The 27,306-nt window shown below is 38.5% G+C and overlaps 1 protein-coding gene across 1 annotated transcript in view; it reads right to left on the bottom strand.

Annotated features, from left to right (window-relative positions):
• Positions 1–366: 366 nt before the first annotated feature.
• The window catches only part of TRPC6 (transient receptor potential cation channel subfamily C member 6), a 72,062-nt gene continuing 45,122 nt past the window's right edge, over positions 367–27,306 (bottom strand). Inside the window, exons 2-12 of the mRNA XM_063305861.1 lie at positions 22,535–23,309; positions 19,249–19,428; positions 17,435–17,599; positions 16,415–16,631; positions 11,206–11,439; positions 10,163–10,427; positions 8,233–8,428; positions 6,691–6,894; positions 4,730–4,813; positions 3,551–3,626; positions 367–1,298 (exon numbers count right to left, since the gene is read on the bottom strand). Of these exons, the coding sequence (XP_063161931.1) occupies positions 1,147–1,298; positions 3,551–3,626; positions 4,730–4,813; positions 6,691–6,894; positions 8,233–8,428; positions 10,163–10,427; positions 11,206–11,439; positions 16,415–16,631; positions 17,435–17,599; positions 19,249–19,428; positions 22,535–23,309 (2,548 nt within the window). The 3' untranslated portion in view covers positions 367–1,146. The remainder of the gene's footprint in view (positions 1,299–3,550; positions 3,627–4,729; positions 4,814–6,690; positions 6,895–8,232; positions 8,429–10,162; positions 10,428–11,205; positions 11,440–16,414; positions 16,632–17,434; positions 17,600–19,248; positions 19,429–22,534; positions 23,310–27,306) is intronic.

The following is a 27,306-nucleotide window of genomic DNA, read 5'->3' as shown; positions in this document are numbered from 1 at the left end:
TACTCACATATAAAGACTCCCTACTCCCCTAAAGATGTATTTTATGGTTTTCAGTACCAACCATGTATTCCCCAATCATTCCTCCTTTTGAGCCTTAGCTGTTTATGGCTTCTGCACTGCATTTGTGTGACAGAATAAGCCTCAAGTTTCATACCTAGAAATTCATTTCTTCACTTTAATTTCAGTTTAATTAACAATTTAATTATATTTCCAAGACCCAGGGGGAAATGTGTTTCCCAATAATGAACAAATCCAGCTTATCACATCATGCAAACAGCTTCACACACTTTATATTAAACATACAAATATACTCCTGCCACAATTTATACATATAGATGATACATCCTTATTCAGCTTTTTTAAAAAAAACTTGGTAATATAAAACTTTTTGTGAGATGGTTATTGTAACTCTGTTCTGTTCCACATGCTGTGATTTAGTCCACTCTGCACAAAATGCTGCATATGGTAGTTTCCTGAGAGGGAGAACTGCGTCTCTTAAGACTTTTTCATTAGGCCAAGACAACTAAAGTACTATTGCAGAAATTCTTTGGAGAAATTACATCACAATGGTATGGTGATGCCTGCTTCTGGTGTTATAGTACAGTAATGCTGGAGTAGCATCACAATTCCCAGATGTACTCTATTGAACCTATCTTTCATCCACCCTAAGCCTTTACTGATCATGAAATTCATCTCTTTGGTTAATTAACAATTTAATTGCATTTCTATGTGTTTAGTTAAAGGAGGTTCAGTTCTCTTCTTTTTAAGACTGGAGCTCTGTTCCTACCTAATTTATTGCAACCACACTTGATTTTAATGGACTATAATTACAGATACATGTAGGATATAAGGTATGTGTGTTCGAAGGTATTGTATATGTGAAAAAGAACTTGATGTTAGCAGAACCCAGCAGTTAAAGTCATACAGTTTATGAAACCATGTTTTATGTCATCATTAATTTTAAGATTATTTTTGAAAGAGTCTTTTTTCCCCCTCTCCTTTGGTGCATGGGATTAAAACGCTGTTCTTTAAAGTGTCAATTAAGTTTGAAGAAGAGTAGAGGGGAGATGAAACTGGTAGGGTTTCCATTGGGTCTGCCAAGTTGGAGGGTTTCTGCTTTGTTTCCTTTTCAGAAAGAAGTTCATGTTATCTGTTGCTTTGTTCCTGCTTTGGATCAATAGACAGTTTCTCTCCAAGTTTTCTGATAAGTTCTGCCAGGTCTTCTGTGTTCTGTGATTTTTCTTCAAGGAGCTCATACCGAAGGCTTGAGATGTCCTGTTTAATTTCTTTCAGTTCACCTGTAAGAGGGAGAAGATCAAAGGCTCATGAGAAGGAAAGTAGGAATCAAGGGCCTATTTCCAGAGGGAACGCTAAATAAATAAAAGGCTAGCAATGAGGGTAATAAAACTTCTGTATTATTTTTATGTATAATAACAAATCTATTTTGTAAGAGGTGGGTTATTTTGTTTTCCTCAGAAATAGGGAATCTTTCCCAATATGAAAAATAAGGCTTGATGTTGGATCTCGAAGCAGAGCTAACTCTGCCACTATTCAGGACAGCTTCTCCATAAGCCTCAAGTTTCATACCTAGAAATTCATTTCTTCACTTTAATTTCAGTTTAATTAACAATTTAATTATATTTCCAAGACCCAGAGGGAAATGTGTGGAAACGTCCTCCAGGATTTGATAACTATCAGCTATATTGACATCAGAACCCTTGTCCTTCACATCTATATGGACAGGAACTATTTTTAACTTAATGGTGCTTTTTTTGGTTTGTTTTTAGCATCCAGCATCCAATATCATCTTTGTTTCCAAGAATGCCACCTGATCTGAGAGACATTCTAAGAATTTTCTTTTCTTAAATGGGAAGTTGTAGCCCTCTGCTTTGGTTTGTCATATTGCACAAGAAAAAGTCTGAGCCTTTATTTGTTGGTTTCTATTATGTGTTGCTTTTCATCCAAAATGCTCAGAGTGGTATACCTAGTTCTCCCCCTTATCCTCAACTTTCAGGGAAGAATTAGACTGGGAAACACATTTACACAGTTCAGAGAGGATGCTAACTGGCCTTGTTATTCCGACAACTTCACATCTTATCTTGCTTCTGGCATTAAAGCACAATTTAAGGCCTTGGGACAGACTAGCTGCTCAGCATGTAATTCCTTTTAAAAAATCAAGTCTGTCTGGAAACTTCCAACGTTTTTTTATGTCAGAGACCTGCTACTTTCTTTAGATTCTCAGTAAAAGGGGGAAATGCTGTTCTGTTCTCACCTACTCAAACTCACTTTGTGACTTGCAGATTGAGTATCCTGTTACAAATTACAAATTGCAGAGGTCAGGTTTCTGGATCCACTGCAGGCTCGAAAATATATAGATACATAAAAGTGCTGCCCTCCACAGTCAACCTTTACTGCACTTCTGTAATGAGGCTGCTGGTGGCGCTGCTTGCACAGCATATAACATGGTTGTTTTCAGGGCAGGATTGAATGATCCCAGCCATCGCTTCCCCTCCTAACCAACTATTGGCAGGAAAGCCAGGCACTATCCACTGTCCTGAATATGTGACGGTGGTCAGAATTCAGGCTTTCTCTTCTCCGGTATCTTTTTTGCAGATGGTTGGTTTCACTGCTACAGGTATCAATATTACTAGCACCAGTGCTAGCAATTCTACTAACACTTGGTTAAATATGAAGAGCAATTGCACAATTCCTCTTCCCTCCTGCCATCTCTCTCAAAACTGCTTTCCTGTAAGCTACTTTCCCTCTTATAAAGAGGGGGGTGGGGATAGAGACGCCTACCATCAGCTCAGCAATAGTCTATTAGTGGAGTTGGAATACCTTAGCCCTTGCTTCCTCCTCCCTCATCTGCTGTCCCTCTTATGCTTCAGCCAGTCAGTGGTAACGTTTCTTTTCCTGTTGTTGCCCAGGATCCCTATTTCTTTCTGCCCCAAAGCAAGCCTCACATTTTGTGCAGGGCTGGTCGCTCAGCATCCCCAAATGCCTCCCTTTAATTCTGAACCCTTTAAATCACGCAGTGGTTTTTAAAAGGTCTAGCCAAAGAAATACTGAGCTCTTGATATACCAGCAGATCAAACTTTTGAAAAATAAGTGAGATTTTCAGTGTCCTAAGAGGAGAAGAGTTAGCACTTGTTCAGGATGGGAAGATTTTGATTTCTGTTTCTTTATGTATGGGGGAGGTTATATTTACAGGTGCATTAAGCCTACCAAAGACTCAACATACCACACCTTGCTGTAATAATGGATTCCTGCATTGGGCAGGGAGGTTGGGATAGTTATCTCCAAGGTCTCATCAAACCCTTACGTTTTCTGCTTTCTGCAGATATGACTGAAAAACTGTGCTTGTTATTCATCAGTTTGCTAATGAATCTTTGACAACGTAATCCTTGAGGAGACACTTCTAGGACTGCACAAGGCTAGTATAGACCATATATTAAAAATAAATGTTTTCAAGCAAAGATACAACTAAAGTCTTGGTGATACAAGCAAACCAGCAACCTTTGTTGTAATTACAGCCATTCTACAATCTCACCTTCATTGACTTCATCACTCTCCTTGTCTACCTGAGCCTTCAGTACATATCGTTTAATAAGACGTTTCATAATCTTCTAGAAAAGAGAAGCATAAAAATGTTTTTAGTATTGATGAAAGCATCCCAGTCCTAGAAACTGACTAAGGCTTGGCTTGCTCCCAGGAACTATGCAGAGTCTTGCAAAGACCACGCTGATGTCAAGTACTACCATGCCATGTATATTAACTATATTAACTCAAAGTCCCAGTGAACTTAGTAGGATCTCCTGTATCATAACAATTTTCCTATATTTTTCCATGTGGATGTGATGCAGGAGATCCATATTCAAAACAACCAAATAAGGGATTCACTCAGAAGGCCAAATATGTTGTCTGCTATCCCAAGAGACAAGACATGGAATAATAGAGATTATACAGAGAGAGGTTGCAGCTTGAAAGTTAAAGTTAGGAAAAACTTCTTAACAGTAAGAGCAATTAGCCAGTGGAACCATTTGTTCAAAATGGTGGTGGGATCCCTTCACTGGATGCATTGACATGGAAACTTAGATAGCCATCTGTCTCAGATGCTTCAGTTTGGATTTCTGAAAAGAGCAGGCAATTGAACTCAGTGGCCTAGTAGAGATTTTATGTTTATTCATAAGCCACTGTGATTCAACAGGATCATGCAATTCCTGAGGGAAGGGTTCCTCTGTAGAATTTTCATAGTCAACCCTTCCCCCAAGTTACTTTATGACTTCTTCACATAAGACTGAATATGTCATATGCCTTGTATTGAAATTCTGCAGATTTTTGTCTGTTGAATTTCTTGGACAGTTCCTATTGGATGGATTGACACTAGATTTATAATTTACTGAATTAACCCATTTTTTTAGATCCATAACTAACCAAACAGGCTGGGTTATGAGATTTGGGCTGTAAAAACACAGAGGTATAGTGAAACCTAGCCCTTTGTTTCCATATAATGGTCAGCCTAAATTCTGCAACCCAGATCTGGTAGCCCTATGTGTCACACTAACTCACAAAAAAATAACCCAGGTTAAACCGAGCTAAGTTCTTGTGCAAATGCAACAGCCACGTCTTTAACTGATATAGTTAAGCATGACGTGCAAACCCGGGCAATCTGTTTCTATTCAGCTTCCAATTTCATGACAGCCATTCTTTCTTAAAATCTGGATCTTACCTGATACTTTTTCTGTGGGTTATTTGAGCTGTTTAAGTTGAGATCATCTGTGCTTCTTGTATTTGGTAGCTTATTTTGCTCCACCTGAAAAAGAGGAAATAATGGGAAGGTTTCTAGATAATTCCAACTTCTTTTTCTTACTTTTTTCTACCTGCTGCATTTTTCAAGAAGATATGGGACAGTAGGGAACCCCAAATATAAGCCAAGGCAGAATGGGTGAATCTTCTTATTTAGTCCAACTGACTCAAGTTGCACTATTTTATCCCTGTTAATTGCAACTAACAACTGGATTCTGCACAGATATATCATTCCCATTTATTTCCCTCTCATTTCATGGCCTTTTGTATCCAGTCTTTTGTATTATTTTCTAAGTACTTGATTATAGTACTTGATAGTCACTAAACTGACAAGGCTACATTCTCTTGAGCTACTCAGGCTGAGGACCATGATCCCACGGCCCAAAACATTTCCCAAAACTAATTACCTTTCATATGTGGTGGTGTGATTTCTTATTCCCCCAAATGACTAGAGCTTTAGTTACAAACATGATAGAGGAAGAGAAAGCTGTCATACTGAGACTAATAACTATTAGACGTGAGCTCCATAACACTGACCCTTTTATTTATTAATCCCTAAGAGCTTTAGAAGAGAAAAAACAAGCATCTCCCTCTTCATTCCTCTCTTTGCTCTGTATTCTCCTGATTCTCCTGACGACTGATACTCTTAAGAAGAAAATAATATTTCCTTTTTCCTTCTTATTTTCCTCACTTTAAGGACAGAAAGCTTAAAAGTGTAAGTTGTTTATTGGAGTATTCCTTAATAAACCTGACTTATCCCTTTGGATCTCCACCTACAGACCCTCTTAATGAGCTTAATTCTACTTGCATACAGATATCCTGCTAAATACAGGCTTTCAACCAGCATTGCCTTCCTTTTCCCCTACCACTACTGCATAATGACTACAATCCCATTTTAAGCATGTATATTTCATCCATGCAGCAAGTATGATGTATGTTCTGGTTTTTGTTTTAGCAATTCAGTTCTTGGAAGTACAGCTTTCAGGAAGCAAAATCTCACAGGAAGGACTATTTTTCATACCCAGGAACATCTTCTCACTAACACTCTCTCTAAACATGAACACATCTTTGGGAACAGTTATTTGTAGTGCTGTGTAGAAAAATTATCCTGTACTTTTTTTTTCATTTCTAATTCTCTTCCATGAAAGAGAATTTCCTTTCTAAATCTGTTTCAGAAAAGAAGTCTGGAGCATTTGCAGCTGTTGCAGTTCTAAGGCCAACAACACGTGTGTTAATTCCTATTTTTCACCATAAAATTATCTCTTCAGCAGTCTACAGTTCCCTTGATTTCTCATACTTCCATTAAATCCCAAAGAAAGTCATTAATAAGGGAACACCTTCCATGGAGATTTTTCTGATACAAAACGTCAGGAGGCTTCAAGGTGATGGAAAGATCAGAACCACCAGCAGTAGCAGGCCCGTCCTACAATACAGCTCAAAACCACTACTAAGAGAAAGTCAGAAATAATTCTCAGGCCCTCTGAAAGTAAGGCATAAAATCAGAAGGCAGATTTCATTAGGTAGCTGCACAGTTTCAACTTAATATCAAAAGACCGGCTCTTAAATTTTAACTGTGTAAGAAAAAAGGCCCAAATGCAAGTACTCTGCATTGCACTCTGTGAACACATGGTGGCAGGATGCACTCAGTTTGCACACCCTTTCTGGTTGTCTAATAGTCTGGAAGCTGACTTTAAATATTGCTAAACATTGCTACCTCATTTCCTGAGACAGTAGAGGAGCACTGCAATAGCCATTCATTTTATTTACTGAAAGCATACATCCTGAGGCAGCCATTGTATTGAATGGTGTAGGAATAGCACATAGGTCCTCCTCCAACTCACACTATCAAAAATATATAACTCTAGATATATCGCAGCTTGTTACCTGATTCATCTCAGCATCCTCCTGAAAACCTTTCTTATGGCAAAACAGTAATTTAAAAATCCACTTCTTTATTCTGAGTGAAAAGTAAAGCAGAGATTTGGGGCTAGGCACCAGATTGAAAGGTACAGGAAGTGTTCTGCCTTCCTCAAAATAAGAAAACCACAGCTTTGCTCTTGCGAACTTCCATTCTACATCAGCATCATCCTGGAAGGCAGAGAAAACAGTCTATCAATAATTACCTGAAACAGTGGAACACAGACCCAGAAGAGAACATACACTTGTTTAAAGAGTGGCAGATCTGTCTAAAGACATATAAATTCATACACATAGACACACATTATTTTTTAATATATGTATGCCATTCTTCAAAATCAACATTTTGTCAGGGTGACTTATATTAGATTTTGGAGCGCACTATAAATATTGTTAAATAAATAAAGTGCAAATAAATTTAAAATACATAATAAGTTAGAATAATTAAAATGCACAACAGTAAAACAGTAAAATAAAAGCAGCAGCCTGAACACAAATTTCTGAACAGCGAGATGTTAAAAATCAACTCACTGATTGATGCAAACAAAACATCCTTGCTTAGTGCTGGGAAATAAAAACTTTGCTTACTGCTGAAAATACCTCTTTGCCACAGTCTAATAGCTCATTTTGTCAGGCAATTCTTTCTAGCATTTAATCAAAATTCCTTTTTTATTTTATCCCACTCTTTTATGTCTTATCCTCTAGAACTATGTAGCTGTAGGTTCAGAAGATGGGTATCATACCATCTTTTAGTAGCCTCTTCCCCAGGCTAATCCCAGCGGAAGCTGGATCCTCGGGTACCTGGCTCAGGTCGACTCAGCCTTCCACCCTTCCGAGGTCAGTAAAATGAGTGCCCAGCTTGCTGGGGAATGTGACGACTGGGGAAGGCAATGGCAAACTATAGTTTGCCAAGAAAATGTCACGAAAGCGGCATCCCCCAAAGGGTCAGACATGACTCAGTGCTTGCACAGGGGACCTTTCACCTTCACCTCTCCAGGCTAACCTCCTTTACCTTTTCTTCACAGGCCTTAGTATGCATCATCTCTTTTGTCTTCTTCTGGACATGTTCTAGAGTGTCAACATCTTTCTTAAATTACAGTGTCTAAAACTAGGCAGAAAAGTATCAGAAAAGCCTTGCTGGATTTGGCCAGTCCATGATTCTGTTGCTCCAGAGAGCAACACCCAGAAGCATTCAGGAAGGTTACAAACATACAGTAGACCTGATGACAGTCTGCCGGAAGAGGCCTTGACCAAAACAGAATACTGATGCAAATATATAGCTTTATTGCTGAATACTCATATTTAACTATCAGCAGAGCAGTAAACCTAACTGTAATGAACAGTAATAATTTTAGTTTATAAGGAAAGCTCTGTTAGCTCAAAGGCTGCTTCTATGTTACAAGGTTTCCTGTGTCTGTTCACTGGCATGGTTGCAGTTCCTAATTAAAAATATGTGCAACATTTTACTATTTCTCAGGAAAGTCCATATCAGTTTAATCAGAGTATTACCTCAATTTCCTGGAAGGAACTATTAATCATTGCGATAAGCATATTCAACAAAACAATAACCATGGTGACATTATAAACACCATAAAGGACATAGCCAATATTTTCAATAAATTTGTGCTTATAATTTATGACAACAGATTTCACTTCAGAAAGTCCAAATATTGCCCAGAACAAAGTCTTGAAGCTTTCTTCCACTCTGGAAAAAAAAATACATAGAAGTATGAACAAGTCTTACAAAAGATCTAGAAAAACTGAATTGTGTTAACAGCAACCTGCCTATCTTTAATTAATAGTATTGAAAATATGATATGTCACCAGTGGTGTATGCAGGATACATGTCTATGTATTTGTGCGTCAAAATTGGAAGATGAAGGTGCATTGTCGCAACCCAAGACCCACCATTTTTGTACCTGCATCAACACCATACTAACATCCAAAAGGGGCATGGTTTGGCTTGTGACATCATACTTATCATCTTGCAAATTTTGACTCTCCTCTGTGAATATGCATACATGTTGCAATAATAATAATAATAATAATAACAACAATAATAATAATAAATTAAACTTGTATGCCACCCAACACTCAATGACTCTGGGCTCCTCACAACTATCAAATTACAATAACATAAACATTAGCAATTTTAAAATTTCAAGTGAGACATGATCAGCTGTTGCTTGAAAAAACATAGGAAAAAAACTGTAGTTACTTTGGCATGTCAAAAGTAGCAATGTTTCCAGTAATGTAGCACTATTCTGATCCAGTAATTTGTTTTCTTCTTTTAAATGTTATTGCCTTCCCTTTTTCTATATATTTACATTTACTTAGGATGTTTGAAAGAAATGATTATGTTCTGTAATGATCTAATTTGGACGTTTTATTAATATCTTTTTACATAACAGCAATCTCAATTTTTTCCGAGTGTTGGTCCCGATGAAACCACAATGATACTGTCCATGCACAAAAGACCAATACTGGATTGGGAAAACCCTAATGCTTACAAAAACACCAAAATGGGAGGGAAAGAATATAAAGAGAAAGCAAAATAGCACAATTAGAACTGAACTTCGTTAGCATAAAATGTTGGAGGGAAGGAGGGAAACAATATATCAGGGAAAAAGTTCCCACTTGGATTTTGTATTTATATTTATTATTTTAGTATCGTAGACGTTGATTTTGTAATTTTATGTGCTGAGGTTTTGAAAGGATAATTTTACTGTAAACTGCCCAGAGTCCCCCTCTTTGAGGGGGAGATGGGCGGTAATAGAAATTTGAATAATAAACAAACAAACAAATAAAAAGTGAGGACAAGAAAAACAAAATGTGCTAAAGGGCACAGATGGATAGCTGGCTGAAAACCTAAACTGGAACAACTTACAGTATGAATTTTGATACAGCCCTCTTTCAATTTATTTAATAATGTACAGTGCTAGATGACAGATTATAGGATTGTCTGTATACTCATAACAGATAAACTGACTGCATGCTCACGCATCTGTATAAGAATATTAAACTTTGCATGTATGCAAAGTGAATAATATGCAAAGTATCTATTTCATGAAATTTCCTCTGCATAGTATCTCCTCTCGTTAAAATATACAGGTACCATAGTTCTGCTCTCTCTAACAATCTTATCAATCCATCTACTGGCGTTCAAAAAAGATACAGTAGTATGAAATAATCACTACGATTAAAAGCAATAATCCCTCCTCAATTCATTCCTGAAAAGATTCCCCTAATCTGATTTCACAGACTTGAAGGTATCCTTATTAACAGCATAGAAAATGCTATAGCAAATAAATGTTTCGGGGTTAGTGACCATAGCTAACTAGAACAAACGAGTTAAATACATTCTACTCACACTAAGTACATTATAAAGGCTAAAAGGCTTAATCCAACTGAGTGCCTTCCAATACAATTATTAACTTACGTAGTGAATGCTTCATTTTGTTTTGCCCCCAAGTAGTAGGAGTAGAGATTAAACATTCCTATCATGAAGGCCACAAAAACCATGATAAATATGACCATGAACTTGAATATGTCTTTCACAGTTCTACCGAGTGATATCTGTAGGGGTCCAAAGCTTTCGTTGGCTGGCAAAATATACGCGATTCTTGAGAAACTTAAAACCACAGCAATTGCATATAGGCCTTCGGATATGATTTGAGGATCAGATGGATCCCAGTCTATTCTTGCTAAAAAGAAAGAAATACAAAAGTTTTAGTTTAATAGGTTGAGCTTCAGTCCTTCTACTTGCCTGCTCAAAAGGTCTGGTGAATCACAGCAACCTCAGTGTCATTTAAGCTTGTTGTGTGAAATATAGCACTTGGGGAAAAGAAAGGGGTCTTCCTTTGTTCTGGAACTGAGTTCATAGAACCATCTTCAGAAGTGTTTTCCTTTGGCTTCAGTACTGCTTACATTCAGGTTTGTGATGAACCCTTCACTTTTCCAGCAGACAATGGTTGATAAAATTAGTGAATAACTTATGGCTTCTAATAATAAGAGTTAAACCAAACTTTTATAACCTGGTGTTCTTTAATATAAATTGGGATTGTGGCTTTCTGCAACTCCTAGCCAGTGAAGGCCACGATGGCTAGAATTTTGAGGGTTGCTATCCCATCCCATCACATCTGGGAGGTGTCAAATTTGGAAAAAAATGTTTAAAAAATTGCTGTCTGTTTTCTGGAATTGGCTTGCTTACAATGTCTTGCTGATATTTTATTTAAAGCAGTTCAGTAATTATGCAGTAAATCTCTTTTACTTTAGAGAAAGAAAGACACATTTATGTGGAGTTATCCTGTTCCATTTCTAAGATAAGCCAATTTTGGTTAAAAAAATTGAGGGTCACCTTATCCGTGGATGGGCTTATATGTGAGTATATACAGTGTACTTCAGGACTGAATAATATAAATTCATATTTGAAAGGAATTAGAACGTTCGTTTAGCTCTACAATATAAATCTGAGCTGCTCACCCAAAGTGTAGTACTTTATCCTGGGATCCAATGTTGCAGTAGACAAGTCCTTCATCTCTGTATTAGCGTCAACAATATTCTGGGCTCTAGAAGCATGCCAAAATGCCATAAACCTTGCAATGAATGAAGCTGCAAAAATAGCTAACATACCAAAATCTAGCATATTCCACAACTCAAACAGGTATTCCTTGGGACCTTGGGACCAAATTTCTTTACATTCAGCCCATATCATACCTAAAATAAGAAAGAAAGAAAGAAAGAAAGAAAGAAAGAAAGAAAGAAAGAAAGAAAGAAAGAAAGAAAGAAAGAAAGAAAGAAGAAAGGACATTAGCTTTAAACTTCATGCCCCTCCTTATGTCAAAAAGAAAAAAGATGAAGACTTTGAACCTGCATTGTATATTTGCCCTTCTCAGCACGAAGTAAAGAGGCCGTGGCTTGTCTTGCATCCCTTCCATCATTGGTCTTTTTGTCAAACTTACTGTTTCATTTATTGAGAGCCAGTTTGGTGTAGTGGTTAAGGCATCAGGCTAGAAACTGGGAGGCCGTGAGTTCTAGTCCCGCCTTAGGCACAAAGCCAGCTGGGAGACCTTGGGCCAGCCACTCCCTCTCAGCCCCAGGAAGGAGGCAATGGCAAACCACTTCTGGAAAACCTTCCAAGAAAACTGCAGGGACTGATCCAGGCAGTCTCCAAGAATCGGACATGAGTGAACAGATAAAACAAACAAACAAACAAAAAATGTTTTATTGGATAGTGGCAGAAGGAGCCACAAGGAGCTCATCTGCCAAAAGTTCTGAAAGAGAGGAACAGAAAAAACTTGACCTTATAGAATTATAGAAACATCAGGTCCAACCCAGGAAGGAGTCCTCAGACTATCCCAAATAAATGGCTTTCCCACCTTTGCTTGAATCCCTCCAGTGATAAGCATTCATGACTCCAGGAAGTAAGCTATTCCACTGCTTAATACAGGTAGTCCTCGGGTAGTTGGGACTGAAATTTCCATTGCTAAGTGATGGGGCCGGAAAGCGTGATGTCACGTGACCACATTGCTTAGTGATGGCAATCCTGGCAGTCCCCATTGGCATCGTTAAGCAATTACCATGGGTTGTTAAACAAGGACCTCCCCATGACTTCCTGCCAGCTCACAGCAAGCAAAGTCAATGGGGAAGCTGGCAGAAAGTTGTGAGTCCTGGGCGACTCACAAGCAGGCCACCAGGTGGGAAAGTGGCTGCTGCAGTGTGGCGCAAGCACAACTGGGCTGGTGGTAGCTGCTGCCGTGGGCAGGAGGATGTGAAAGCTGCGGTGCGCTCCATCACTCCACTGCCCCCAACTGACCTTCGCCATCTTCCTCCTTCCCTGGCTGATGAGGGATTCATGAAGCGCCAGACCGGGCACGCCTCACCAGCAGGGGGAGGAAGGAGATGGCAAAAGTCATCTGTGGGTGGCAGAGGCAGTGGAGGGCAGGGTGGCAGAGTACAAGGTGGCAGAGACAACAGGATGCACGGTGGCCAAAAGGGCAGAGATGGGGGTGGGGAATAGGCAGGTGGGGGGGAACTTGAGGGCACCCTGAGGTCGTAAATGTGGGCAGGATGCCAAGCACTGAAATTTTGATCACCTGACTGCAGGGACGCTGCAGCAGCCATAACTTCAAGGACTGGGCGTAAGTGCCATTTGTTCAGCGACACTTTGAATGGTCACTGAACAAATGATCATTAAGCAATGACTACCTGTAATTCTCACAGTCAGGAAATCCCTCCTTATTTCAAATCTGAATCTCTCTGTAAAGTCTCCACCTGCTGGTTTCTGTCCTATCTCTGGGAGCTATGGAGAATAAATACCTGCTATCTGTGACAGTCCTTCAAGTATTCGAAGGCTGTTATCATCTCTCACCTTAACCTGCTCTTCCTTATTCCAAACATATTTCGTTCGTTTCCTCACTTTTCACAGACGCCTTGCCATGTTCATTGCTCTTCTCTGCAGTCTTTCCGGTTCCTCAAATTCCAGTTCTTTCTTGAATTGTGGTGACCAAAACTGGACACAGAGGTGGTCTGACCAGTTCAGCATAGAGAAGAACGATCACTTCCATTTATGTCAACATTGTACTCTGTTGATGCAACTCAAAGTTGCATTAACTCCTTTGGCAGCCAGGGCACACTGCTGCCTCATGCTTAACCCGTGGTCTACCAGGATGCCCATATCTTTCTCACAAGTACTGTTCCTGAGACAGACATTATCTATTTTGTACCTGTGCATCAGGTTTTTCCTATATAAGTGCAGAACGCTACATTTTTATAGGGGCCAATGGTTAAATCTATCAAGATTCTTTTGAAACCTGAGTCTGTCTTCTGATGTGTTAGTGTTCTCTCACAGCTTTGTGCCATGTGCAGATTCGATGGGCATCCCATCTATCCTCTTATTTAGGTAAAGGTAAAGGTTTCCCTTGATGTAAAGTCCAGTCGAGTCCGACTCTAGGGGGCGGTGCTCATCTCCGTTTCTAAGCCTTGGAGCCGGCGTTGTCCATAGGACACTTCCGGGTCATGTGGCCAGCATGACGACACGGAACGCCGTTACCTTCCCACCGAAGCGGTACCTATTGATCTACTCACATTTGCATGTTTTCGAACTGCTAGGTAAGCAGGAGCTGGGATTAACAACAGGAGCTCACCCCGCCGCGCGGTTTCGAACCGCCGACCTTCCAATCGACAGCTCAGCGGTTTAACCCGCAGCACCACCGCGTCCCATCCTCTTATTTAAGTCATTTATTAAAGCTTTACCTGAGGTACCCCACTGGATACCTCCCTCCACGTTTATAAAGAACCTTACGGTCCACATGTTCAGTAGGATTGTTCCACCAGCTGTGAATGGGACCATCCATCACACATTGTTCCATTTTATCAAGGAGAAGACTAGGATCAACTTTACCAAATACCTTACTGAAGTGTAAAGTCCACAGCATTCCCTTCGTCCACTAATCTAGACACTTTGCAAAACCCGAAAGCAGTAAAATTAGTATGGCATGGTTTATATTTTTAACAAGCCTATACCGGCAAAAGGAAGAGGGGCCGACCAAGGGCAAGATGGATGGATGATATTCTAGAGGTGACGGACTTGACCTTGAGAACAGCCAAACATAGTTGAGTTGTAATGTAGGGGGAAAAAAACAGGTGGTGGTGGGGTGAGACAGAGAACAGACTGAATAGATCAAGTCCTGAATTTCAGTTCTATCTTTTTATAAAAGTTGCAAACTTTCTCTTTTCAGTACAGCTGAGATTTATTTGACCTGAATATTTAATCTAATATAGAATTACTCTGAGCTGGGTCCTTGTGGGACCATTATGATTTGCTGCCAACAAAGAAAAGAAAGGAATTGACAAAAGGAAGGAACAGATGAAGGACAAGCCACGTCTCAGCTTTTCCTGCCCTTGGAAACATTAAAGTGCAGCTGTTACTTGGTACTTTGAGTTTAGGTTGGCATTTTCAATGAACATATATTATTGTATAAGAAATGTATTATTCCATGGGTCTATGTATGCTTTGAAAATTATTCAGAAGAAGTTCTCTAGACCTCAAGCAAGCAGAGTACTTTTCTGCTATTCTTTCAAGCAACCCCACCTTTTTCAAGCTTCTGTTTGAGTTCATTCAGGTCAACTCCTTAAAGCAGCTACATCATTTTTCAGGGTCATACAGGGGCCTGAAGAAAGCAGTCTTCTTTAATGAATAGCAGAGAGCATTGCTGTGCTTATGTGACATCTGAAGCTCTTTAGGATAAAACGTGCACAGTCTTTTTTCTATATAAAAATATTAATTATGAAGTAAAAAAACAATTCTAGGGGATCCACTCATTCATTTACACCATAGGTATTCCATTTCTTTATTTCTTCAAAGGAGTCCCTCCTTTGGGGGGGAGATGGGCAGTGATAAAATTTGATAAATAAATAAAATAAAAATAAAAATTATATTTAATATTTGTTAATATTTAATATGATTATATTCAGTTCTCAAGAATAGCCCTTAATTATTTAGAATACCAAGTCTTACCAAGTTGACTCTCTCTGGTATTACATACTACTTCTTTCTAGTGTTCACTAACAATATTTCATATGCTTATTAATGTCACGTCAAATCTGTAACTGACAAATTCTTTTTTTAAAAAATGCCTCCAAAAATCTATATTTATATAGATAATACAGCCAGAAATGAAATAACATTGTTTTCAGTTGATGCATGTTGTTAATTCCACAGACTAACAGTTCTGTAATGCTTTCATGATAATTTTTGACCTTGTTTTTCACAACCTAAGTCTAAAGTAGAAAAAGCAGATGGTCAGGGAGTGCATTGAAACTTGAATTCTTTCTCCCAAGACTGTGAATTGTAAATTGCAACTGAATTAATAACATGTCACCAGAGTCACTTGTTGAGATGGGTGGCTATAGAAATCAAATAAATAAATAAATAAAATAAAATAAATAAATCTCAGTTGCAAGCTATTTTTGTAATGTGACTATGAAATGTATTATCTGGGATGAATGTATAACCTATGGACATTGAGATCAGGTTAACTGGTCCAGCCCTAATGAATCCAACTCCAAAAATGGTACTTGTATGAATAAGCAATGCATTCTGTAAATGGACTCGTTCCTGGTTTGGGGCTTTAATACATAACTGTTAATTCCTTCACTTTGTGTCTCAGTACTATGATACTCTGTACTATGTCCTTGTTTAACAACCTCTCATTCAGCAACTGTTCAAACTTGAGACAGTGCTGAACGAGTGGTAGTTATGACTGGTCCTCGAAGTTCCAGCCAGCATAGCACCCCCAGAGTCACGTGACTGCGATCTGGGTGCTCGGCAACTGGACCGGATTTCTGACCATCACAGCGTCCTGCAGTCATGTAATTGCGATTTACGACCTTCCCTGCTGGCTTCCCACAAGCGAAGTCAGTGGGCAAGCTGCCAGGAAGTCCGAAGCCATGATCATGTGAGGTCCTCGCTTAACAACCCGCTCAGTCCTTGCTTAATGTAACGGGACTGCCAGAACTGCCATCGCTAAGCGGTGTGGTCATGTGGCATTGCGCTTTACGACTGCATTGCTTAGCAACAGAAATACCAGTCCCAACTACTGTTGTTAACCGAGGACTACCTGTAATGCATCCTTAAACATCTGTAACCTCTGCTATGACTGAAAAACAGAACTTTAAGGAATATTTTTACCTATTACCCATGAGATAATCAGCATTTCCATCCAGGAGAAGCAAGATGTTTTCATTCGGAACAGCTGTTTTGCACTATCTGTTACAGTTTCATTAGGCTTTAGTTTGATGCCATCAAACCTGTCTGCTGCATTCATGACTAGGAGCCCAAGAAAAATAGTGAAAGAGGCTGCATGTGCCACAAATTTCATAAAAGGTCCACGCATTATTCTACCTAGCTGCAAAACAGGTCAAAAAAGAAAAAAAAATATTTCAGAGCAAGTTTAGAGGAAAAACACAGCAAAAAAAGTAACAGAAACAAGTGAATGCAAATGATAAGGACAGTACTGGTCAGTTTGGGCACATTTTGGCCAGCCTACCACAAGTGCACTCAAAGCCCACTTCCTCCCAAAAGCTGAAGCTATTCTATGCAAGCTGGGATCACTGATCTAGAGGTTACCTGGCAAGCTGACACATTTTTGCCTGCATTTCCCTAACTAGGAGGTACATGTGGTGAACTTACATACCTAGGATGAATGCAGAGTGAATGTAAAAGTGGGAGACCAGTGCAAAATAAGTACCCTGAAATGGTTTGGCCATAAAGAAGGAATGACTGAGGACAGACACACAAAATAAATATATGAAGGAAGAGTGGAGAGGAACGGGAAGATTAAGGAAGTTATGGCTGTATGGAGTTCCTGAGATCCTCAAAAAGAAATCCTGAGGAAGAGAGAAAAACACAAAGGTAATGTATGAGTTGGTGTACAGACATGCTGGAAGCAAGGAGAGTAGGCTTACTATTTCTTACTATTTCTTACTGTTCCCAAAAGGGAACAGCATGATGAGAGTGTGTGTGTGTGTGTGTATACATTAATGTATTATGAAGAAGAATGCAAGTGTGTGTGACTTTTGTATTGCAACTGATCACCTGCCAAATAAATGCCTGTCTGTTTATATCCATTCTTTCCCATATTCAAACCCCTATGCAAACAAAGTCCAAAAGTTATTACGAAGTCAGGCCCATCTCTGTACCAACTCGTACCTTACTACACGGAGCAATCCAATAAGCCACTGACAGGAAGGGTAATCCAACGGCTACAGCAAGAACCACTAAAAACTTTACCGCCATGGTCTGTTGTCGTAAACCTGACAGATTCTCGTACCAGATTGAGAGAAGCTGCTGCTGGCAGTTTGGATGTGCAACAAACTGCAGAGAAAGGAAGTGCAAAGGAGCATTAGCCATAATCTGTCCCTCACTTCAAAAGTAGCCTGTTAAAAATATATATAATTTATCTATCTATCTATCTATCTATCTATCTATCTATCTATCTATCTACCTATCTACCTATCTATCTAATGTGTCCCTGCCCATCTAATTTTCACACCACAGTCACAAAGGAAGTACAAAAATAAAGGTTGGGCGGGGGAGGGGGGCTCTCTATGCGCATTAGGTCTTTTTCTAAGGTAGAGAATTTTGATTACTTAACCAGAAGATACCCTGAATTTAGTTTTCAGCAATATCGTTTTTAAAAAGATTTTCCTTCCAGCAAATGTCCCCAGAGGACTGCTATTACAGATAAGAGCATAAGAAGTGCTAGACTGAGTCAAGCAAATGGTACAGTATATTTCACTGTGTCCTGTTTAGATATTACTTCAATAATACCTTGGGGATTTTTGCAACATAAATATGATGGCAGAAACGGTTCCCTTTTATGATATTACAGCATCTCATAAAAGCAATAGAGAAACTATTGCTTTCAAAAATGAAAAATGTACTTTTGGATATTTTAATTGCCATGTTTAAATACGATCTCTACAGCAGGTATCCAGGAACATGAGAGAGCTTTAATTCTCTTTTAATTTCTCTGCTTACGTGCAGTTGGAGCTAAAACATACAATGTTTATAAGGCTGCAGGGGGAGGGAGGTGCTTTTTAAAAAAAACAAAACATTTGTTTGTTTTAGAGTTTTGGAAGTGTTAGTAAAACATATGCATTAAGTTCTACTAGAGTTTTAAAACGCTAACACATACATTAAAACAATCATCCTGGTTTTTTTCTGCTGAATTTCAACAGCTGATCTTGGTAACCAGAGGGCTGCATATAATTTGCAGTCTGTGGTTGCTCACATCTAGTTAAGTTTGCATTGACTTATTTATTTATTTAACACATGTATACATCCACCCATGTATCAATGGAACTCTAGGTGGTAAACAAGAATGAAAACATAATACTATTATCAATACTGATTTAAAGGAGGAAAAAAGACAAATGAGAGGACCCAATAAAAATTTCATAGCCACAGATCATGAGCAACCAATTGTGGATTTGCAAGTGAAGAGAATCCACAATTGCTATCATTTATCGTTTGTAGTATATTCTTACATTTTTGGAATTGAGAGCGTGGTTTAGTATGTTTACATTTGAAGCAAAGATGGACACAACTCATTCTATTAGTTTTCTGAAGAAAGACAATGGCAGAAAATTATATATCTGTTTTTTCGTAATTGGCCACCAAGATTTGGCGGCACGATTTTCGAAGGCTGTCAAAAAGGGGGACTTGTTGATAATATGTGATCAAAGAGCTGTGGGTAATTTACTGACTTGAAAGCATGGAAATATCATCAAGTTAACAAGGGCTGATCAGCTTACAGGCTGATCAGCACCAGTCATGCTCCAGGGTATATGAATATCAAAAATTTAAATCCTCCATAAAGATCTGTGTTTGCTTTCTGATACCTTGGACAAGGATATCACATTACATCCTATTTTCGGTGTTCCATGCAAGCAGTATTGAATAATTGTGACGGACTTAACTGAAACCCCCTCAGCCCGTCTGCTAATAATGTCAGAACTCACTTTTTTGACTTCATATTTTATAGCAAGTTTTAAGCGGCTCAGGCTTGGACGTCCGTGCTCTCCGTGGTTCAGTTCAACATCTCCATTGAGGATAGCTTCCACTTCTTCTGTGTTTCTGCACAAATCAAGAAGTCCAACCACAAAGTCCTTGCACTGCATTGACAATTTTTTGTAATCGTTCTTTGAAGGAAAAGAAGTTGATGAGTAAGTCAACAGTCTCTCCCATTCCTGGTAACACAGAGTACAGAGGAACTCTTATGGTAGGCTGTTGGAATTAGGAAGTGGGGGAAAGCTTTACTAGGGAGTATGTTCTACTTTTGGCCTAACTGTGGGATTTTCTGGTCCCCAAGGGGTTTAGATTGGTGAATGCTGTGGTGGGATACCAGTGAGTGATGGGACACTGGATTCCAGAAATTAGAGAGGACTGTGAGATAATGGAGCGGAGTATTAGGCATACAGCATTAAATATAGTAATGCAATTCTTAGGGATCATATATCAGCCCTTTTGTATAAGTCCTACATGACATGGGACTGCTTCTCCCCAATGGTTTCTGCCCATCGCATCAGATTGGGCACAGTGGCATACTCCAGGTGCCATTGGTGAAGCAATGTTACTTGGTGGGAGCAAGACAGCATGCCTTCTCTGTCATTTGTCTATCTTGGGGAACAGTCTCTCCCAACGTACAGACAGCTCTACTCCTATTAGCCTTCTGGAAGGCTGTGAAGACTTGGCTCTTCCCCCAGGCACGGAGGCCAGTATGTTAATAGAATTTGGGCATGGGTATGGCTGTATTGACATGTTAGTCATGAGATTGGGGTGGGGGCTCATTGTAGAGTTGTTGTTTTTTTATTTTAATGGTTTTGTAAATTCTAGTTTATATTTTTATCTCTGTTGCCACCCAGAGTTCCTCTGGTAAATGGGTGGATATATGGATGGATGGATATATGGATATATGGATGGATGGATGGATGGATGGATGGATGGATGGATGGGTGGATATATGGATGGATGGATATATGGATATATGGATGGATGGATGGATGGATGGATGGATGGATGGATGGAGATGGAGATGGAGATGGAGATGGAGATGGAGATGGAGATGGAGATGGAGATGGAGATATAGATATAGATATAGATATATAAATGTGCCATGAAGTTGCACACATGTACAGAAGGTGTGGAGCTTGCAGCATGGTACTGTGACACCGCTTTTGTCATTTTGATTAAAGCCTTGGACCCTGAAGATACAATACATTCAGTGTGTTATCACTTACTCTGTATGAACTGTAAGACTGATAAAAATATTTAACTAATGCTTTTAAGCAAAAGGCCAAAAATCAGCATACAGAACTAACTAACAGGTAATTGTCAGGCAAAACTAGTGTTAAGCCTCAGCTAGTTGGCAAGACCAAGGAAGCAAGAACGGCTAAGATTTCAGGAAGGTATATTTGATGCTAGTCTGGGGTAAATGCGGAACCTTGAAAACTGTGAGACGAATCTCTCAGCCCCATTTCCAGTATAGTGAGTTAATTAAGGTAGAGTCTCTTTGAAATGCTTTTTGTCATTTCTCTCAGCAGATAGGCTGAGATGCCTCTTCTGAGATGAACCTTCAAACACCTCATCTCTGCTTTCCCAATCTCACACAACTAGTAGTCCATCACAGAAATGGCATAGAAGGGAAAGTACTGAAGATCCTTGATCAATAACAGCTCAAAATTGCTTTACTTTTGGCCTTCAAACTGCATTTGCTATATTGAACAACTTGAAATAATGTAGGACAGAGGTCAAGATAACAAACCATAGGTTCATTTTGAACAATTCTGGCTACATAAAAAAAAGTGTATGTGAATGTATTTACGTGGTTAAGTAGATAGGTAGTTGCAGGACGTATAGGCTGATCTGATCAACTGAGTGGTATACAACTCATGTCCAGAATTTGGGATTCAAATCAGATAGAAAAATAATCAAATTTTAAAACTAAACCATACCTTGTAAACAACCATATAAAAGCCAGGAATCAGCCTTCTAATTATAATAAGGCAAATCCATCATCTAGATGGATAGTCACAGCAACCCTGCCCCCAAGGCTTGATGATGACAAATTCTCCATTGACCCTCTGAAAACCAGAAGGAGGGAATGGCAGGCTGCTGCAGAATCTTCCAGGAAATTTGGTGATGTTACTACATTTGTAGGCCAGATGGAATACAATAAAAACTAATACGGCTAATGCATAATTGTTTGATCAGGTGATGAACAATCAAGGAACAGAAGCCCTGACTTTCATGGCCAATTAAAAACTTATTAAGGGAAGTAAGTTATAGGTGATATATAAATAGGAAACCCAACACAGGAATATGGTTGTGCAGCTCTGGCCTTCCCTCCCCTGCCTAGAAACCCCGGAGAATAGGAAAGGTCACTCTTACCAACAGTCTTGTTTGGATCATATCCAGATTTTTTTTTGTAATGCTATTATCAAATTTTAACTTGCAGAAAAAAAAAACTGTAAGCTACTATAAACATGCTTTTCTTTTGAGCTCCTGTTTTGTGAATACAGTTGTTTTTGCTTAAATTGAGATTCTTCCATTTCATACAGAAGGCAGATGGAGCACACAGAAGTGAATTCAACACCTTTTAATTTCTGGGATAGCAACAATGAGAGCGTTTTAGTCTAAACAGACTAAAAAATTCACCATTCCAAAATTCCTCCCTTGTAAGCATGTTTCTCTAAGAATAGAAATGGAAGGAGGAGGAAGCTCAAATTCTATGATAAAACCAATAAAGTGAGGTCAGAGAGCCTCTGATTCCTTTACTGTTTTAACATAACAGATTTTTATATTAAAATTGTTACTAGCCACAGAGATGGTAGTAATAACACTATTGAGGACATTATCCATTACTTACTTTTCTTAGTTATAAGTTTATTTCACTCTAATATCAGAGTAGTTTGCAATGTTTAAATATAAAATGTTAAAAAATATAATACACATAACACTCATTGGTGCAAGCATTTTACCCTACAGTACTGTAATGCATTTTGTTATTTTGGATAGAAAATTCTCTTGCAAAATTTGGTAGAATGCCTATATTAGTTTTAGGTCTGCAAACTGTTTTGGTATGCGTGACTCTTAGAATGCAAAATATGGAGGTCAAAGCTTCAAAGTCTACTCTTATACTTTCTTAAAATAGTTGGTTATAGACAACCATTTCAGATTTTTACTCTGATCCAAGAGGGATTATGTAACAACAATTCATGTTGATGAATCCATTGATTAAAATCTTACCTTGAATTCTTTTTCAATGTTAGCAAGCACAGCCAGCTCATTGCTGAGTTCTAAGGCAGTCATAACTGGGTCCTCACTTGACAAAGACAGATAAGCTGGACTTGCTAGACCTTTGTAAGCATTGATCCTAGATCTAGAATGGCTGAAAGAGTCATGTTTTTGCTTTTTATTGCATTCACTGCATTTGCAAAAATAATCATGAGGCCTCTCAATCCGAGCTCCTTTCCTCAGTAGGATATGCACAATTTCATACTCATGGCAGTGAGCAGCTAGGATAATTGGGGTCACATCATGAGAGAAGCGAGTTCCATCCTCATCGTAGGCATAAAAGTCATCATGCTGCAACTCTGATTGACTAGGGCTTGTGGCCAGCCTCTTGCCTTCTGCAAATGCTGGGTGATTCAAAATGGCTTCAACTATTCGGATATAACCTTTGCTAATGGCTAAGAGTAGTGCATCTCCAACACGTGACAGGTTTTCCTTCTTAAGTAAAAGTTCTGTGATTTCCAGATGTTCATTTGCCACAGCCAGTTGTAAGGCATTCTGGCCCATGTAATCCACACAGTTCACGTTGAGTGAAGTACATTCCTCCAGCATTTTACGGACAACAGGAATGTTACCATATTCCGCTGCTTCCAAAAAGCGCTCTTCTTCAATAGAAAGGCTGGTTGAATGATCATTAAACATATATGCCGGGCCTCGAATAGCAAATCTCCTGCCTTTCTCTCTAGCTACAGTCTGTTGACGAAAGCCGTGCCGATTCTCAGCACCTCTACTAAAAAGAAAGAGAGAATTAATGCCATGGCCAATTTTTTTAAGAATACATTTTAGCACCATCTGAGCAATGGTACTTCAGGCTCTGTGCAATGTTAAGCTAGGTCTTCAGCGAGGTTTCTTGCAACTTCTTTATAGGCCAACAAAATCAAATTAATATACCTAAATTAATATATGAAAAAGATGCACATCCTATAGTCCTTGCACCTTCTACTTAATTATATTTAATCCTTTTTAATGTTATATTCATATCTAATCCAATTTATTTTTTGTCTTCCCAATGCCCAGTTCTTTATTTTAACCTATACAGTTTTTGGCATATAGCCCCCCCCCCCCCATCATACTATATGTGGGCCTCCATCTATTACAGGTAAACAAGCTCAGAAAAGGACGCAAATAGCATTACAAGATTTAAGCCTTTATGTATTGAATGCTTTCCTCTAATAACCAATAAAGATGACTGAATGTATCTTCAGTTCACATTACCTTCACATTTTTTTTTCACTTTTGATATTATACGATTTTTACACTAATCTATTTTCAAACTGAGTATTTATGCAACTTATTGCATGTCTGAATTTTTAAATGCCTAGTTTCGTCACATTTTGCCCGTTGAGAGCAGTATTGCAACATTGGGACCAAAATGAATTCTGTCAGTTTAAGCGCTAACAGGCACATCAGTCTAAGTAATGTGTGCTAGATCAGTGCCTACAGGAATTTGCCTGCATTTGAGTGTTAATTTTCTAAATTCAGTAGAACTGAAAGAATACCTTCAAGAAGAGGGAAAGAGAACTGTTGAAAATAATCTCTGCTACTGATTCATCCTATGTACTCATTTGCATTTAATTTCCACTGAAATCAATGTCATCATAATTACCTCTTCACATGATTACAATTACACCATTTTTCTTTCAAAATTATTTTCCCCAGACATTTAAAGAATGTATGGTGGGTCAACAGGATAATGGTCCTACCTCAGATCAGCACCCGGGGTTTAGATGAAAATTAGAAAGTCTTTCTGAATTGTTTAGCTCTTTGAAGAAAAAAGGGTTGTCAGATATGGACATTTTGCTGATAAATTAAAGGTCATGAAATGTTGGGTTAGCTCTATATTTAAACTGCCTATTAATCATTACAGTAATTTTGATTACAGCTGATGAAGATTTGCTTATGGTATCTGCAATAGCCTCAGTATCAATTTACTTTACTCAATTTACTTTACCCCAGAACTTTTTAGTATCATAATATATGCAGTGTGAAGTATACTTGCAAGACAATCTTTTCAAACAAACAAAAAAATCGGAAGAACATTTTTTCGAGTCAAGTTATTAAACTGAACTATTTCACTTGCTTTGAAATAAAACCTGAAAAACTAGAATTGTAGAGATTTTCCTGCAAAAAAAACGGCAGCCTAAGAGGCCCAATTCCCCACATAAAAGAGAGAATTCACTTCCTATCCACACCTACAAAGCAAATATAGTGAAGTCTGAAGCAGACAAATTTATGGAAATTTAACAAATAAAGCACATCAACCACATGCTTTTGATTTATTCATTCGTGGGCAAGAGGACCTCTTTGGAATGCAAAAAACCTGAAGATAGTGGTAGGGGGTCATTTATTTATTTATCAAATTTGTCACCGCCCATCTCCTCTGACCGGAGGGACTCTGTGCGGTTTACAAAACAGAACAATAAATATACAATAAAATTCTAATAAAATCCCTCTAAAACAATTTATTAAATACCCCAGCTCATAAAATCCAGTCATTACTGAAACACTGCAACCATGTGGAAATAGAGTAATTGGCATGCTCATTCAATTTTGTTAAAATGTGTGTCTTGTTAGAAAAAATAGCTCTAATTTGATGTGCACTTATTACAACATTTGTAAAAATAGAAGAGTAATCAGCATCCAAGTAAAATGAAACTAACATGAATACTAGGATGATAAACATAGATAAATAGATTATTTATTTATTTATTTAATTTTTATCCCACCTTAATTATTTTTATAAATAACTCAAGGCGGTAAACATACCTAATACTCCTTCCTCCTTATATTTTCCCCACAACAACAACCCTGTGAGGTGAGTTTGGCTGAGAGAGAGGGACCGGCCCAAAGTCATCCAGCCGGCTTTCATGCCTGAGGCGGGACTAGAACTCTCCTACTATGCCTGATTGGCTCTTGGGCTGAGAGAGAGTGACTGGTCCAAAGTCACCCAGCCAGCTTTCATGCCTAAGGCGGGACTAGAACTCACAGTCTCCTGGTTTCTAGCCCAGCACCTTAACCACTAGACCAAACTGGCTATTTTAAATTAAGAATATAATATTTTAAATTAAGAATATATTAAGAATATAAGAAGACTATAAGATATATAATACATTAAGAATATAAGAAGAGCCAATGTTCCATCTAGTCCAGGATTCTTTGTCAGACAGTGGGCAGCTAGAGGCACTCAGGAAGCTCATAAGCATGGACAGTCGTCTAATACCATCACTCTCTAGCAACTAGCATTTAAAGCATGAACCCTGTGATTCAGGAGATTGTATATACAGTAGTTGTCCAGATCAGTAACCAGTGAGTCTAATCAAATGCAACTATTATAACAGAATCTTAAGTAGTTGAGACTCTGTTATTACGATGCCTTCTTTCTACCCATGCCTATCATTACTTATCATATACATAATCCATGATTAGTAGTTGTAAATGAAAGATACCCCAAATTTGGGCTGCACATGGGAGATGTTAATATTATATCTCCTCTAATGTTAGTTTTCCCTATTAAACAACCTTAACATTTGTTTTAAATATCTAAGGTGCAGTTTTTATTATGCAGTTAGAATGTTTCTTTCACTATTATCTTATAACTTAGTATTGTGCTTTACTTCTTGTTTTATAAACTGCACATGGAATATATGCTAGATGGAAGCCAAAACCTCTCTGAAAGAAGAAGAGCCTGGACAGCCACTTCTAAAGAATGGTTTAATTGCTTTTCCTGCACTTTACAGAGGGTTGGACTAGATAAATGATCCTCGTGGTATTTTCCAATTTCAGAATTCTGATTCTGTGGATAGCAGTTCTGGAAATAGCAGCTCCAAAATATTTTGAGGGCATTAGATTAGGATAGCCTATTTTACTTGATTAATCGATCAACAAGTTATGTTGATTCAAGTCTGAAGCTATAGGTCTATATTTCTCATATTCAGTTGACTACATATGTCACCACGAATCTCATCTATTCTGAATTACATGCACAGTGGCCTGGGAGTGGAGCAAGGTAACTTCTCATTTGTGTAGAATACGGATTAGATTTTAAAAAGTGGGTCCATACTGAAGTGAAAAAGGATTTACATGGAGGTAGTCTATGATTTATTTTTTTTTAAGCAGCTGTAAGATGATGACATCAAGAGGGATAGTTTATTATGATTTATGTGACCTAACCAGTTGACCTAACCCTACCTATTCAACTTGTATGCAGAACACATCATGCGACATGCTGGGCTTGAGGAATTCAAGGCTGGAGTTAAAATTGCTGGAAGAAACATTAACAATCTCAGATATGCAGATGATACCACTTTGATGGCTGAAAGTGAAGAGGAACTGAGGAGCCTTATGATGAAGGTGAAAGAAGAAAGTGCAAAAGCTGGCTTGCAGCTAAACCTCAAAAAAACCAAGATTATGGCAACCAGCTTGATTGGTAACTGGCAAATAGAGGGAGAAAATGTAGAAGCAGTGAAAGACTTTCTATTTCTAGGTGCAAAGATTACTGCAGATGCTGACTGCAGTCAGGAAATCAGAAGACGCTTCATCCTTGGGAGAAGAGCAATGACAAATCTCAATAAAATAGTTAAGAGCAGAGACATCACTCTGACAACAAAGGTCCACATCGTTAAGGCAATGGTGTTCCCCGTAGTAACATATGGCTGCGAGAGCTGGACCATAAGGAAGGCTGAGAGAAGGAAGATCGATGCTTTTGAACTGTGGTGTTGGAGGAAAAT

The sequence above is a fragment of the Candoia aspera genome, chromosome 5 (assembly GCF_035149785.1).
Source record: "Candoia aspera isolate rCanAsp1 chromosome 5, rCanAsp1.hap2, whole genome shotgun sequence".
Lineage (NCBI taxonomy): Eukaryota > Metazoa > Chordata > Lepidosauria > Squamata > Boidae > Candoia > Candoia aspera.
This window is presented reverse-complemented; position numbering and strand designations above follow the sequence as displayed.